The sequence below is a fragment of the Macaca thibetana genome, chromosome 17 (genome assembly GCF_024542745.1).
Source record: "Macaca thibetana thibetana isolate TM-01 chromosome 17, ASM2454274v1, whole genome shotgun sequence".
NCBI classification, from domain to species: domain Eukaryota; kingdom Metazoa; phylum Chordata; class Mammalia; order Primates; family Cercopithecidae; genus Macaca; species Macaca thibetana.
This window is the reverse complement of record NC_065594.1, coordinates 80,260,758-80,276,358: the sequence shown is the minus strand read 5'-3', so window position 1 is coordinate 80,276,358 and position 15,601 is coordinate 80,260,758. Positions and strand designations below refer to the sequence as shown.

The following is a 15,601-nucleotide window of genomic DNA, read 5'->3' as shown; positions in this document are numbered from 1 at the left end:
TGTTTGACCTTGTCAATCACTTGCAAGATTCACCCTCCTTTACCCTGCCCCCTTGTCTTGTATGCAATAAATATCAGCGCGCCCAGCCGTTCGGGGCCACTACCAGTCTCTGCGTCTTGATGGTAATTGTCCCCCGGGCCCAACTGCTTTCTCTTTATCTTGTGTCTTTATTTATTACAACCGCTCGTCTCCGCACACGGGGAGAATACCTGCTAAGCGCTGTAGGGTTGGACCCTACAAGAATGAGTCATAAAAATCCACACCTAACCCTTCTTGCCTTATTAAAAAGCCAAATGACATATACTTAATTTGTATCATTCACATACTAAATTAATGTATTTTTGCGTCCCACATCACAGAGAAATACACAAAAAGCTGTAAGAAGTACTTCTCAGAGGTGGAAACCAAATGGTTGATAAACAGAAATAGCCAATAAACAAGAAAAGATGCTCTACTTCATTAATAATCAGGATAAAGCAAATTAAAACAACGAGGGCACTATTCGCACTGGCAAAAATTAAGAAGATCCTAGTGAAGATGTGGAACAAGGTGAACTCATTCACTGCATAGTCAATGCACAAAACCCTAAAGAAACTACTGCATATAGCCGGGCATGGTGGCTCACACCTGTAATCCCAGCACTTTGGGAGGGTGAGGTGGGTGGATCATTTGAGGTCAGGAGTTCAAGGCCAGCCTGGCCAATACGGTGAAACCCCATTTCTACTAAAAACAGAAAAAGTATCCGAGTAGGGTGGCGTGCACCTGTAGTCCCAGCTACTTGGGAGGCTGAGACAGGAGAATTGCTTGAATCCAGGAGGTGGAGGCTGCAGCGAGCCAAGATCGCACCACTGCATGCCAGCCTGAGTGACAGAGGGACACTCTGTCTCAAAAAAAAAAAAAAAAAAAAAAAAAAAAAAAAAAAAAAAAAAAAAAAAGAAACAATTGCATATGTGCCATCAGTACATGTACACCCATGTACCAAAATGCTTCGGGTAGCAGTGAGAATTACAGCACAAAACACTGGAAACTACCCACTTATCCATCAGCAGCAGCCTAGTTTATCAACACCACAGCATCCTACATTGCTGAGCGTAAATGAATTACACCTCCACGTAGCATACATGAGTCTCACAAACACAGAGCAAAATAACTAAGTCACAGATGATTCCAGAATATAATTCTATGTGTATATCAAGTTTAAAAACATGTAAGACAAAACTGTGTATCACTTAGGGATATAAATGTGGGAAAATTATAAAGAAAAGCAAAGAATGATAAATACAAGTCAGGAAGATGTTAGTTCCTTGTGCAAGGAGAGAATGAGTGACAGAATGGGAGTAACACAGAGACCTTCCAAACTAACGGTTACATTTTAAAAAAAACTTCAGGCTAGTAGCCTCCTTCTCAAGGAAGGCTTCCCTGGTGACACCACTTACAATTTTGGTCACTCTTTCCAACATTTTATTCCCCCGCTTGCCTATTTACTTTTTTCATTAGCAGTTACCACTGCTTGACATACTGCATATTTTACTTTTTTGATGTATTTGATCCTCCCACCTCAGCCTCCCAAAGTGCTGAGTTTATAGGCATGAGCCACCGAGCCAGGCCTATATTTCTTTAGTTTTCTTTTCAAGTCTAACACTTAGGTCCTATGCTGGCCAATTTCAGTCATTCATTTGCCCAACCCTGACTGAATACCTCCTCCAAGCCAGGCCTTGTTCAGGGCACTGGGTAGAGCACGCTGAACAGGACAAATCACCCTGCACTCAAGGAGCTTATTACTTCCAGGTGAGGAAGATAGACAACAAATATATCAAAAAAGTAAAACATGCAGTATGTCAAGCAGTGGTAACTGCTAATGAAAAAAAAAAAAAATAAAGTGGGTAAGTGGGAAATAAAATGTTGGAAAGAGTGACCAAAATTGTAAATGGTGTGACCAGGGAAGCCTTCCTTGAGGAGGAGGCTACTCAGTAAAGACCAGAAGAAAGTGAGGAAACCCCTGGGCAGACATCTAGGGGCAGATGTTAAGAGAGAGAGAGAGAGAGAGAGAGAGGGAGACGCAGAGGAGAGAGAGTGAGACGGAGAGGAGAAAGAGGCAGAGGAGGGCGCGCGAGAGGAAGGGAGGAGGGCGCGCGAGGAGGGGAGGAGGGCGCGCGCGAGGAGGGGGAGGAGGGGGAGGAGGGGAGGAGGGCGCGCGAGGAGGGGAGGAGGGGCGCGCGCGAGGAGGGGAGGAGGGCGCGCGCGCGAGGAGGGGAGGAGGGCGCGCGCGAGGAGGGGAGGAGGGCGCGCGCGAGGAGGGGAGGAGGGCGCGCCAGAGGAGGGGAGGAGGGCGCGCCAGAGGAGGGGAGGAGGGCGCGCCAGAGGAGGGGAGGAGGGCGCGCCAGAGGAGGGGAGGAGGGCGCGCCAGAGGAGGGGAGGAGGGCGCGCCAGAGGAGGGGAGGAGAGAAAGCAATCAAGGATTAATTCAAGTTGCCATTTTCTGAGAGAGGAAAAACTGAAAGAGAAAGTGTGTGTTCGAGCTCAGTTTTCGATATGTGAAGTTTGAGACACCGATTAGAAACCCAGTCGAGATGCTAAGAGCAGAGACAGCACGAGTGGACTTCCCGGCACGAACACTGAGGAGTAAACGCAGTCCTCTCCTTCCACATAATGCAGCTCTGTGTGGCCCTTAAGACGACTGATGTCGACCTTATGGACTGACACAGAAAGGTATCCAAGATCTATTACTGCATGAAAAGATGCATAATTTTCTGGAACAATTATTTATTGCTAATAACTTCAAAACCTCTAGGGGATAGGATATATACTTCTTTGATGGTTAATTTTATGTGTCAACCTGACAAGGCCACGGTACCCAGATGTTAGGTCAAACACTGAGATACATCATTGAAGATATTTTTAAACGAGATGAACACCGAAATCAGTAGATGAGAGTTTAGCAAATCATCCCCCATAGTGGGGTGGGCCTCATCTAACCCATTAAAGGCCTGAAGAGAAAAAGACAGATCTCCCCAAGCAAGGAGGGCTTGGGCCAGTGGACTGTCTCTGGACCTGAACTGCAAGGCTCCCCTGGGTCTCCAGCCTGCTGATCTACCCTGCAGGGTTTAGTCTTGCCAAGCCTCCACAACTGCCTGAGCCAATTCCTTAGATCTCTCCATCTTTCTCTTTCTCTCTACACATACGCACACATCTTGTTGATTCCGTTTCTCTGGAGAACCATGACTAATGCAACATCTTATGACATGTATTTGAATTGTATTTAAAATTTTTTACAATAAGCATGTATTACCTTACTAATCAGAAAAACAAGAATAATCACAAAACTTAATTCCAATAATTAAAATTTAGGTTACATTGACCAAGTGCCTATACATATATTTTATATACATAAATTATATATACATCTCTATAAACAATGAAGCATTCAGTAAACACACATTTTTATTAACATCCTTCCTATCTCAATGGCTGCAAAACCCTTTTTCACGCAAGCTCTCTTGCATGAAATACCTCGATATTCTTGCAGAATACCTTTGATGCTCTCAATAAACTCCCGAGTTATCTGAAATGCCCCAATATGCATTCATATCCTGAATGAGGTACCCAAAGGACATGAACGGACATTTCACAGATTAGAAATGATATCTGGTGAATGAATACATGGAGAAATATTCAAATACAATAGCAATAAACAGAAAAATGAAAATTTAAGTTTTTTTTTTGGAGACAGGGTCTCACTTTGTCACACAGACTGGACTGCAGTGGCACGATCTTGGCTCACTGCAACCTCCGCCTCCTGGGTTCAGGTTCTTCTCCTGCCTCAGTCTTTTGAGTAGCTGGGATTACAGGCATCCACCACCACACCCAGCTAATTTTTGTATTTTTAGTACAGACAGGGTCTCACCATGTTGGTCAGGCTGGTCTCAAACTCCTGACCTTGTAATCCGCCCGCCTCAGCCTCCCAAAGTGCTGGGATTACAGGCGTGAGCCACCGTGCCCGGCCAAATAAGGTACCTTTTTAAACAAATTAGTTTGAAAATTATAGTAATACTAATTATAAACTTGTAAGCAAAATAGTAATAATAAATTGAACCTCTTCAGCAGATCAAGTTTACTAATCTTGAAAATCATAACTCACACTAGGTGAGAGTACGAAGTTGTGTTCTAATACATGATGGGTGGTGTTCGAAAGAGACATAAAATAATTGGCAACATGTATAATAAGCCATAAAACTATTTATGACTTTGATTCTATTTGGGAGGAAATGTATCATACATGTTTAAAAATATTTTATCCACATTTGAAAGTAACTCCAGGCCGGGCACGGTGGCTCACACCTGTAATCCCACACTTCGGGAGGCAGAGGTGTACGGATCACTTGAGGCCAGGAGTTCAAGGCCAGCCTGGCCAACATGGTGAAACCTCATCTTTAGAAAAAAACATACAAAAATCAGCCAAGCATGGTGGCGGGCCCCTGTAATCCCAGCTATTTGGGTGGCTCAGGCACGAGAATCGCTTGAACCTGGGAGACGGAGGTTGCAGTGAGCTGAGATTGCGCCACTACACTCCAGCCTGGGCAACACAGTGAGACTCTGTCTCAAAAAAGATAGTAATAATTCCAAACATTAAAATAAAGTGAAATATATGAAGTTGTTCCCTAGAATATCATTTGTAATGGCAAAAAAAAATAGAGGTAATTTAAATATCTACCAGTAATGAAACCAAGTTCAAACACATGGGCTACAACTAGTTGAATACTTTTTTCTCTGTAAATTAAGAGAATAATGATTTCATACTTACCACTGTACCGAGAAACTGAATGCTCATGTTTCCACCTGCTTCTCGAGACAGACACTAAAAAACAAACACGAGACATAGAATGAACTCATATCCACACAGCTTGCACATAATGTTCACGATAGCCAAAAACCTCAAATGTCCATCAACTGATGGATGGGTAAACAAAATATAGTATAGCCATACAGTGGAATGTTATTTGGCCATAAAAAGGAATGAAGTACTGATACATGCTACAATAGAAGTCGGTCACAAAGGATCATGCATTATATGATTCCACTTAATAAGAGATGTCCAGAATAGTCAAATCCATGGAGATGGAAGGAAGATTGGTAGGTGCCTCCAGAAGGAGGGCTGGGAGGACATGGAGATGATTACTAATTGGTGTCGGGTTTCTCAAGGGTGTAAACACAGTCTAAAATTGACTGTGGTCATGGTGGAACAACCCTGTGAATTGACTACAAACCACTGAACTGTAACTTTAAATGGGTGAATTGTACGGTGTGTGAATTCTATCTCAATAAAATAGTTATAGAAAATGAATTAGCATTTGTTTAAAATAACAACAATGCAATTCTATGTCCAGAGAGTAGTGAAAGAAATAACTTCTTTATTATTCATTTATTTATAAATAAAATTTGTTTAAAGCAAATACATCACTTGCATATATCTTGTTTGAATTTTAATTAAAAGCAAATACTATGACTATTAAAAATTTAGTTAAAAGTAAATACTACTGCTACTAAAAATGGGTGACTAAGTAGTACACTGGAAGCAGACTACACTTTGAGATAATTCTCACCTATAAAACTGGTCTATTGGGCCAGGCGCAGTGGCTCATGCCTGTAATTCCAGCACTCTGGGAGGCTGAGGCAGGCAGATCACCAGGTCAGGAATTCGAGACCAGCCTGGCCCATATGGTGAAACCCTGTCTTTACCAAAAATACAAAAATTAGCCAGGCGTGGTGGCGCGCACCTGTAGTCCCAGCTACTCGGGAGGCCAAGGCAGAAGAATCACTTGAACCCAGGTGGCTGAGGTGAGGTTGTGGTGAGCCAGGATCGCACCACTGCACTCCAGCCTGGGCGACAGAGTGAGACTGTCTCCAAAAAAACAAAACAAAACAAAACAAAACAAAAACAACTTGCTCTATTTAATCCTAACATATTCCTCAGAATTATTCCTCTTCTGGCTAATCAGAGAGGACTCAGTGACTTTAAAGACTACACACACAAATAAAGCAGTTCTAACTAAGCCAACATCATTTTTTTAAGTTCCCAGATGTAGAGTATTAGTGGTTTTCACTCAACTACATGCCATGAGCATTAGGATACAGATGTATACTAATTTTATTCCTTTTTACAAAAGTGGTTTACCAACTCTGATCTCTACAATCACAAAAGTAATAGAACCCGGAGTGAAACTCTAGAAATCAAGCTGAGTCCTTGGTTCCTTGACGGAGGGAGGTTAGATCAATAAGAAAGACAGTGGTTTAATGCAAAATCTTTTCCCCTACTTGCAAATATTGCCAAGTCAATTGACACAACAGTAATCTGAATAGCATACTCAAGGCAGTGTGGTATAGAGTAGAAAAAAATCAGTATGGGAGCATTTTAACCCATTTCACTTAGTTTTCCTTTTTTTTTTTTTTTGAGACAGAGTTTCATTCTCGTCACCCAGGCTGGAATGCAATGGCACAATCTCGGCTCACAGCAACCTCTGCCTCCCAGGTTCAAGTGTTTCTCCTGCCTCAGCTTCCTGAGTAGCTGGGATTACAGGCACCCGCCACCACATCTGCCTAATTTTTATATTTTTAGTACAGACAGGGTTTCACCATGTTGACCAGGCTGGTTTCGAACTCCTGGCCTCAGCTCCCAAAAGTGCTGGGATAACTGGTGTGAGCCACCATGCCCCACCAACCCATTTCACATTTTTTTTAGACAAAGTCTCGCTCTGTCGCACAGGCTGGAGTGCAGTGGCACGATCTTGGCTCACTGCAACCTGTCTCCTGGGTTCAAGTGATTCTCCAGCCTCAACCTCTCAAGTAGCTGGGACCACAGGCATCTCCCACCATGCCCGGCTAATTTTTTGTATTTTTAGTACAGATGGGGTTTTGCCATGTTGGCCAGGCTAGTCTTGAACTCCTGACCTTGTGATCTACACCCTCAGCCTCCCAAAGCGCTGGGATTACAGGTGTGAGCCACCGCGCCTGGCCAACCCATTTCACTTCTAAGAATTTATCCTGAGGAAAAAATATGAGGATAGGCAGGAAAATAAAGCTGAACAAATATCACAGTATAGTTGACAGAACTGAACAATGGCAAGCAATGTAAATGACTGGGAAGGACGGCTAAATTATGGTATATATCCAGCCTGCCATTTAAAAAGTTTAAAGACATGAAAAATGCTTATAGTATATTTCTAAGTGCAAGAAGAACAAAACAATATGTTCAGAATAAGCCTTGTAAAAAAAATTATGTTATAGAAAAAAATTCTAGAATTAGTGTACATAAAGCTGTTATTTCTAGGCAAAAATATTAGTTGACTCTCGTTTTCACTTATCTGTTTTTCCTATTCTTTTATATGCATATGTTGAACTTAATGAAGGCAAAAAGAGACAGAAACCAAAATGGAATAAAACAGACTCCTTTCCTGTGTCTTACAGAGACTCAATTAAGAACGGAGCATTGATTCCTAGGTTTTCACACTGGCACTTCTGCGTTGCTCATCTATCTAATCATCCATCTATCTCTCAGCTGTGTTGGGCACTGCTGGCTGAATTAAGACCCACCTTCCAGGAGACTAAGGAAAAGACGTCACAATTATTGGAAAATAAGTATAATTCAATACGATAAATGCATAGTACAAAATGTACAAGGTATTATGGGATAAGAAGATAGACTAAATGAGCAGAAAGGTTAAGAAAGACATTAGATAGGTTAAGACAGACATTAAAGCTGGATATTTAAAAACAAACAGGGGCAGGGTACAGTGGCTCACGCCTGTAATCCCAGCACTTTGGGAGGCCAAGGTGGGTGGATCATTTGAGGTCAGGAGTTTGAGACCAGCCTGACCAACATGGTGGCTCTACTAAAAATATAAAAATTAGCAGGGCATGGTGGCAGATGCCTGTAGTTCCAGCTATTTGGGAGCCTGAGGCAGGAGAATCTCTTGAACCTGGGAGGTGGAGGTTGCCGTGAGCCAAGATTGTGCCATTGCACTCCAGCCTGGGTGCCACAGCGCGACTCTGTTACAAAGAAAAGAAAAAAAAAAAAACCACAAACAGGATTCAGCCATTATGAAAAACAATATGGAGGTTTCTCAAAACATTAAAAATAGAACTACCATATGATCCAGCAATCCCACTACTGCATATATATCCAAAGGAAAGAAATCAGTTATGTCAAGGAGATACCTGCATCCCCATGTTTATTGCAGCACTATCCATGATGGCCAAGATAGGGAATCAACCTAAGTGTCCATCCACGGACCAACGGAAACAGAGAATGTGGTATATATGCACAATGGAATATTATCCAGACTTAACAAAGAAGAAAATCCTGTCATTTACAACAACATGGATGAACCCGGAAGATATTATGTTAAGTATAATAAGCCAAGTACAGAAAGACATACCATATGACCTCACTTACATGTAGCATCTAAAAATGTCAAACTCAGTAGAAAATAGAATGGTGGTTGGGGAGAGGGGGGGTTGGGGAAATATTAATCAAAACCCACAAAATTTCAGTTATAAAGGAGAAATAGGTACAAGAAAGCTATTGTACAATATAGTCACTACAGTTAATGACAATGTATTAATATATTCTTGAAATTTTCGGAGTATATTTGAAGTGTACCTCACATACAGAATAAGCATGTGAGGTAATACATAAATGTTAATTAGTTCAATTTAACCATTCCAGTGTATTTGCTGTTTGAAGTGTGTACTTCAAAACATGTTGTACATGTGCTAGTTTGAAAGTTTGTCTCCTCCAAACCTCATGTTGAAATGTGATCCCCAGTGTTGGAGGTGGGGCTTAATGGGGATCTCTGGGTCTCTAGGAAGGATCCCTCATGAATAGATTAATGCCCTCTTTGAGGGCGAGTTCTCGCTCTTAGTTCCCAAGAAAGCTGGTTGTTAAAAAAGAGCCTGGCACCTCCCTCCCTTCTCTCACTCTGTGATCTCCGCACACACCAGCTCCCCTTCGCCTTCTTACCATGAATAAAAGCAGCCTGAGGTCCTCACCAGATGCCTCATCTTGAACTTTTCCAGACATCAGAATCATGAGCCAAATAAACTTTCTCTTTATAAATTACCCAGTCTCGGGTATTCCTTTGTAGCAACACAAAAGACACTAAGACAGCACGACAAATATATGCAACTTTAATTTATCAATTAAAAAACAAATTACAAATTTTAAAAATTAGCAGGAATTCTCCAAAAGAAAACTGAAAAGGAGCCAGGATTGGTGGCTCACATCTATAATCCCAGCACTTTGGGAGACCGAAGCAGGTAGATTGTTTGAGGTCAGAAGTTCAAAACCAGCCTTGTTAACCTGGTGAAACCCCGTCTCTTCTAAAAATACAAAAATTAGCCAGGCGTGGTGGTGGCACCTGTAATCCCAGCTACTTGGGAGGCTGAGGCAGGAGAATCACTTGAACCCGGGAGGCGGAGGTTGCAGTGAGCCAAGATTGCACCACTGCACTCCAGGCTGGGAGACAGAGCAAGACTCCGCCTCAAAAAAAAAAAAAATTGTGGGCTGATGAGACAGTTAATGCAAATTTCAGATGAAGAGATGGTACAATGGCATGGCGAGTTTAGCGAATGTTAAGCAGTTCAGTGTGGCCAGAAATAGGGTTGCATCAAGGTGGAAGTGGCAAGAAAGGAAACCAGGAAGGAATTATAAACCCAGGTCAGATCTTGTACAGAGAGAGCTCATGCTTGACCAAGTTCTTACACTTAAGAACTGGAGTGTGACACGCTCATGTTTTAGAAAGACGGTAGTCTGAGGTCATGCCGAAGATATACAGAATGGGGAATAACCAGGCTAGGAGGCCGAGTAAAACACCACTACAATCATTCAGGTAGGAGCCTGATGTGCCAAGCAGCCACAACAGCAGAACTAAGTCTGATTCAGACCTAGGACCTTAGGATGGAGAGAGCAAACAAACCCGAAAGACGATCTCAATTTTGCTCTACAGATGAGGAAACTAAGGCACAGGAATATAAAAAGTAATTTGGCTACCTGCAACTCTGCACAAAAAATTTTAATCTTGGTCCTGAGATTAAAAAAAAAAATACAGTAAGCCACTGAACTGGTTGCATGGCAAGAAAGTCTGTGCATTCAGCTTTTTACGACAAAGACTGCAAAAGCAGCTATAGATGGCACACAAAAATGAATGAATGTGGCTATGTTCTAGTGAACTACTTATCAATAACATCTGAATGTGATGTCATACTTCTCCATGGGCCATGAAACATTTTTGGTTTTTTTTTTTTTTTTTTTTTTTTAAAAAAACAGTGTCTCACACTGTCACCCATGCTGGAGCACAGTGGCACGGTCACAGCTCTCCACAGCAACTGCCTGGACTCCAGCGATTCTCCCACCTCAACCTCCCAAGCAGCTGGGCCCACAGGCATACCCAGCCAATTAAAAAAAAATTATTTGTAGAGACCAAGTCTCACTATGTCGCCCAGGCTGGATGAAACATTCTTCTTTTTTTCCCCCAACTATTTAAAAATGTAATAACCACTCAACTTGTGAGCCCCACAGAAACAGGCAGTGCCTCCTGGTCTAAGCCACCAGCACCTCTCACCTAGGTCTGCAATGGTCAGATCAATCTCCCTGTCTATACCCCACGGCCTGCAGTGATTTTAAAAACCACATCACATCACTCTCCTATTCAAACCCGCCAAACACTCCACAACACGAATCAAAAGAAAAAAAGACAAAACAATTCTTTGGCCCCCAGATGATCTGGTTCTGTTTTCCTCATTCCACTTTCCCCAACTGGCCTTCACACAAAACAAGCTTGTCCCGTCTCAGAGCCTCTGCTTTGCCCCTTCTGCTACCTGGGACTTCCTTCCCCCAGACTTCTGCACGTTTGCCCCCTCCTCCTCGTAGATCTCCGCTCAGTGTTAGCTATTCAGATAGGACTTCCCAGCCATCCTTGCTACAGCTGCCTTCTCTAGTCACTTTCTGTCAATTTTATAGTCTTCATCCAACTTCTTCGTACTCAAATCACCTTATTTAAGTATTTACACGTTTAGTATCTACTTCCCCCTGCTGGAATATAAGTCTTGTTCCTTGTTCTATCCGCAGTGCCTAGAACGCCGCCTAGGCCATACTGGGCATTCCCCTTCTATGTAGGAGACACTAAAACAATATCATCATTCCTTTCGCTGACACTACAAAGGTTAGATTCATTCCCAGGCAAAGAGAAGTAATTTTGCAATATGTAAAATGGAAACATAGATTTTCACATTAAAAACAAATTGTATCGATGAATGTGTGACCATAGGTATAAGTACCAATAAGCTGTCCTTAACATTGCATTCCGTTTAAAGCAGGTCACAATTACATATATAATGACTATCACCTTTCTTTCACCACACTCCCAGTCTGTAAAGGAGGGACAGAAGGGAGGGAAGGTGGAGGAGGCCAAAACCTGACATATCTTAGCAATAAAGATTGATGCAGGCCCGGCACAGTGGCTCACAGCCTGTAATCCCAGAACTTTGGGAGGTCAAGGGAGGTGGATTGCTTGAGCCCAGGAGTTTGAGACCAGCCTGGCCAACATGGTGAAATCCCGCCTCTACTAAAAATACAAAAATTGGCCAGGCATGGTGGCAGGTGCCTGTAATCCCAGCCACTCGGGAAGCTGAGGCAGGAGAATGGCTTGAACCTGGGAGGCTGAGGTTGCAGTAAGCCAAGATCACGCCATTGCACTCCAGAATGGGTGACAGAGCAAGACTCAGTCTCAAAAAAGAAAAAACAAAAAGAAGAAAAAGAAAAAGATGTAAAGAAAAACAGAAAATTTCACTCAAAACTGGAATTTACTTCTATCTTCCCTAAGAGGAAGATACACTTTTCCTAGAGCCTAGGATTAACATAATTCAGTTTTAGAATCCACAAAAATACAAAGTATTCAATGCCTATCATGAGCCTAATGCATGCCAAAACAAGTATGAACTGACCACTTGATAAGCTAATAGCAAAATTCTTCATAAAAATTAAGACTTTTATGTGATGAAACATATCCACGCTTATTATTTTCTCCAAATATTTCATCCCTTTTCCTATTTTAAATGGCACTCCAAAGCCAGATAAAAATGTCCTACTTTTCTTATTTTGATAGTCTGCTCCAGCGTTTACAAAATATATTCCTTTTTATATCTTTAAAAAATACTTTAGAAGATTGTTAACAAAATGATTTCTACATTTGTTAGAATCAAATTCATACAAAATTAGCAAAGTTATTCACACAAAGGCAAAAACATTCACAAAACAATAAATCAAATGTTCCAAAAATACCTTCCTAGGATAATAAAATCAGAGGCAATTTCACCTTTAAAAATAATGTCCCTGAACAGTAAGAGGAAGAAATAGTAATAGCTTTCTTTTTCCTCTCACTGATTTCCAACTTGATAATATGTTTTAAAGGCCATTACTGTGGGATTTGTCTTATCGGTCTCCAGTGCAGCTGTTTGTATTATTTTCCACATTTACTACAATCAGTGTTTATACTGTTCAAAATTCTCTTCCTCAGTCAGCAACGAAAATATAATTTTCTAGTTAACAGAAGAGGAGAAAAGCATGTATGTGTGGGGGTGTGGGAGGGGGAAGTTCAGAAAGACATTTTCCCATTCGGTTAAATTTTAAAAGTAACTCCAAATTATAAAACCAAGAAAACTGCTAAGCTTCTAGGACTACATCACAAAAGCAGGTAGCCTTGCATTAAAATTAATATTTTACACCATAGCTGTAAATACATCCCACCTGTTAAATTGCCTCGAAATATTTTAAAGCAGAGTCAACAGAGTTATTTCTGTTCTACTGCTGAGCTTGTTTCTAAGATGTGTAGCTGTAATTGATATGTCAGGAAAATAAAAAGGATATGGTTAATAATTCTCTTTCATTTCCTATTTCATTTGAAAAAAAATACCAACCTCTACTTATTCTATTTCTATATCCTGAGACTTTCATGTCACATGCAATGAGTCTACAGAAATCACACGTGTAAAGTACAAAATAATAATGACTTCAAAGAGGTGGGGGTGGGGGGAACATTTTCAAAACCTGTAAAACATCTTAGGACTAAAAACGTAAGACAGTTACTTCCCAATTCATTTGTGTACCAGCAAAGTACAGGCAAAAATGTATGCCGCTTTATTTTTCTAATTAAAATATTAATTTTACTATCTATAAACAGCTATTAGGATTAAAACTAAAGTTTATTCTTGGAGGGCGTGGGAGCTATTTTAATCTAAAAAACTGAAAAGAAAATAACATTTTTAACTTCCTTTCTTAAGTAGATATGAAAATCAACAATTTATTTTCTTCAAAACTGAAATTTAAGGTTACAGTTTTAAAACTGATTCAAATTCTGTGTGGACAAGCATTTGTATATATATTACAGACAGTTTCAGTCTGCAAACAGAACATCTTGTCCATCATATTCATGTGCTTGTGTAATATTTTATATTACATAGGCCCACGGGGCATTTTAAGTTATCATGTTTTTTATATATATATATCATTTAATACTCTAGTCATTTCGCAAGTAATCCATTTAATCTGGTATTCTTCAGTAAATAACATGAGATTCATGTGACACTATTCCAAATTTGTCTGCTTTAACATAGAAAATTAGTTCCACTTAGCTGAATATCAAAGACCTATTCAATACAGAATGCAGCGGTGCTACAATCAGCTCTGCTCTGTTATTTATAATAAATTTATCTTCTCTTGAAAATATTTGAGCAAGAATATGAGAAATAAAAAGAAAAAAGTCTTCAAAGGTACAGCATGAATAGCTTCACATCACACAAATGCAGAAATTGTTAGACTTTAGCAGGATCTCAAGATATTTTCAAAAGTATTTAGCTACTCCTCAGGCCTGAAGGCAACCTGCTGTGAGCAGGTGGATAGAAGAAATCACGCCACACAAAGAACAGGCCAACAGCAGTTAGTCGGCTCTGCTTGCAAATGTTCAAACAACGTAACTATGCAAAATGAAAATCTAGTATGTAAAACGTTAACAACAAACAATACATTAAATCCCGGTACACAAATTACACTGTAAGAAATAGAGAACAGCAAAATTGAAGAACTTCTTCCAAGGTCAAAAAAATTACTTCACAGGAATATAGACATAGTAAAAATAAAATAAAATAAAATAAAAAACTTCTATTCATCCAGTAGGTTCCACACTCCAAAGGTTCTGGGGTTTGTGAGGAAAACAGAGTGAGCTCACCATGGCCAGGACGTAGCGAATCTGTTTCATTACTTTATGCCACAGGCAGGAAATCATTCCACATTGTAAAAATAGTTCTAATTTTTTAAATCTTCTAAGTGGAAATTTAAAACGTTTGTCAGCTAGATGATACATTCATCTTCTGTTTAAAAATAAATTCAACTCATCTATTCCGAATTTTGAAGTTCCGAATTTTAAAAAATAAAAACCAAAACTATGGTTGACATTAAAGGGGAATACTTTAAAAACCACTGTGTAGGGTTTTCTCCACCTGTCAACACTCTCTGGTTTATAAAACATTTTGCCTGAGAGTGGTCTAACCCAGTAACCACTAGCTACACATAGCTACTGAGAACTTGAAATATGACTGATGTGACCGAGGAGTTAAATTTTCAATTGTATTTAATTTTAATTTAAAAACTGAAGCAGCGTAATATCATTTTCTGTTAAGCCCAACTCCATTGTTTTGGTAGGACTGCATTCCACTCTGACCGTTCCATTGTTTAAGATACTGCTGTATTAATGCCAATGTCTATGTTGTTTCTGGTATCACATTAGTAATTTTTAAAAGTCTTTCATGTTGAAATGACAACATTTTGGGTATTATTCTGTGAAAGGGCCACAAATGCAAAGCAGCCCCCAAATGCGGAAGGAGCCAAGAAACCAAAGAATCAGGCAAATAAATCCAGTTTGTTGGTAAAGGGTGTTTTCTTGGGGGAACTTACTTGGGGGAACTTACAGACAGAAGCGTGGTCTCAGATAGCTGCAAGACGGGTATATCCCGCACTGTTACTAGCCAGACCCAGAGCTTATATGCCACAGGAAAAGGGTGTACGTGCTCTATAGAGGCAATTAAAGGCACCCTCCAGAACAGGTGAGAATGCTATGTGCGTCACTGCCTATAATTTGTGTGGTAACATCAAGGCTGCTGTGTTCTTTCACTAAAAACAGTAAATAAAATTGGAATCAGGAGGCGTTCACGAGACTGGGGCTAACGAGAAATCAACACGGCTTTGCTGGGAGTGGCGGCTCAGGCCTATACTCCCAGCACTTTGGGAGGCAGAGGCAGGATGATCACTGGAGTCCAGGAGTCTGGGCAACACAGTCTGCCCTCATCTCTACAAAAAAATCAACAAAATTAATTGCACGTGGTGGCACAGGCCTGCAGTCCCAGCTACTCAGAAGGCGGAGGCAGGAAGATCAGTTGAGCCTGGGAGGTTGAGGCTGCAGTGAGCCACGACTGCACCACTGCACTCTAGCCTGGGCAACAGAGCAAGACCCTATCATTTTAAAAAAAAAAAAAAAAAGTAAAATAAAAAATAAAT

The 15,601-nt window shown here is 40.7% G+C and overlaps 1 protein-coding gene across 3 annotated transcripts in view; it reads right to left on the bottom strand.

The window, feature by feature from the left end:
- PCCA (propionyl-CoA carboxylase subunit alpha) overlaps positions 1-15,601 on the bottom strand; it is a 438,112-nt gene that overhangs the window by 73,426 nt on the left and 349,085 nt on the right. For all 3 annotated transcript variants that reach the window (XM_050765975.1, XM_050765974.1, XM_050765976.1), the window contains one exon: positions 4,802-4,855. In XM_050765975.1, the coding sequence (XP_050621932.1) occupies positions 4,802-4,855 (54 nt within the window). The remainder of the gene's footprint in view (positions 1-4,801; positions 4,856-15,601) is intronic.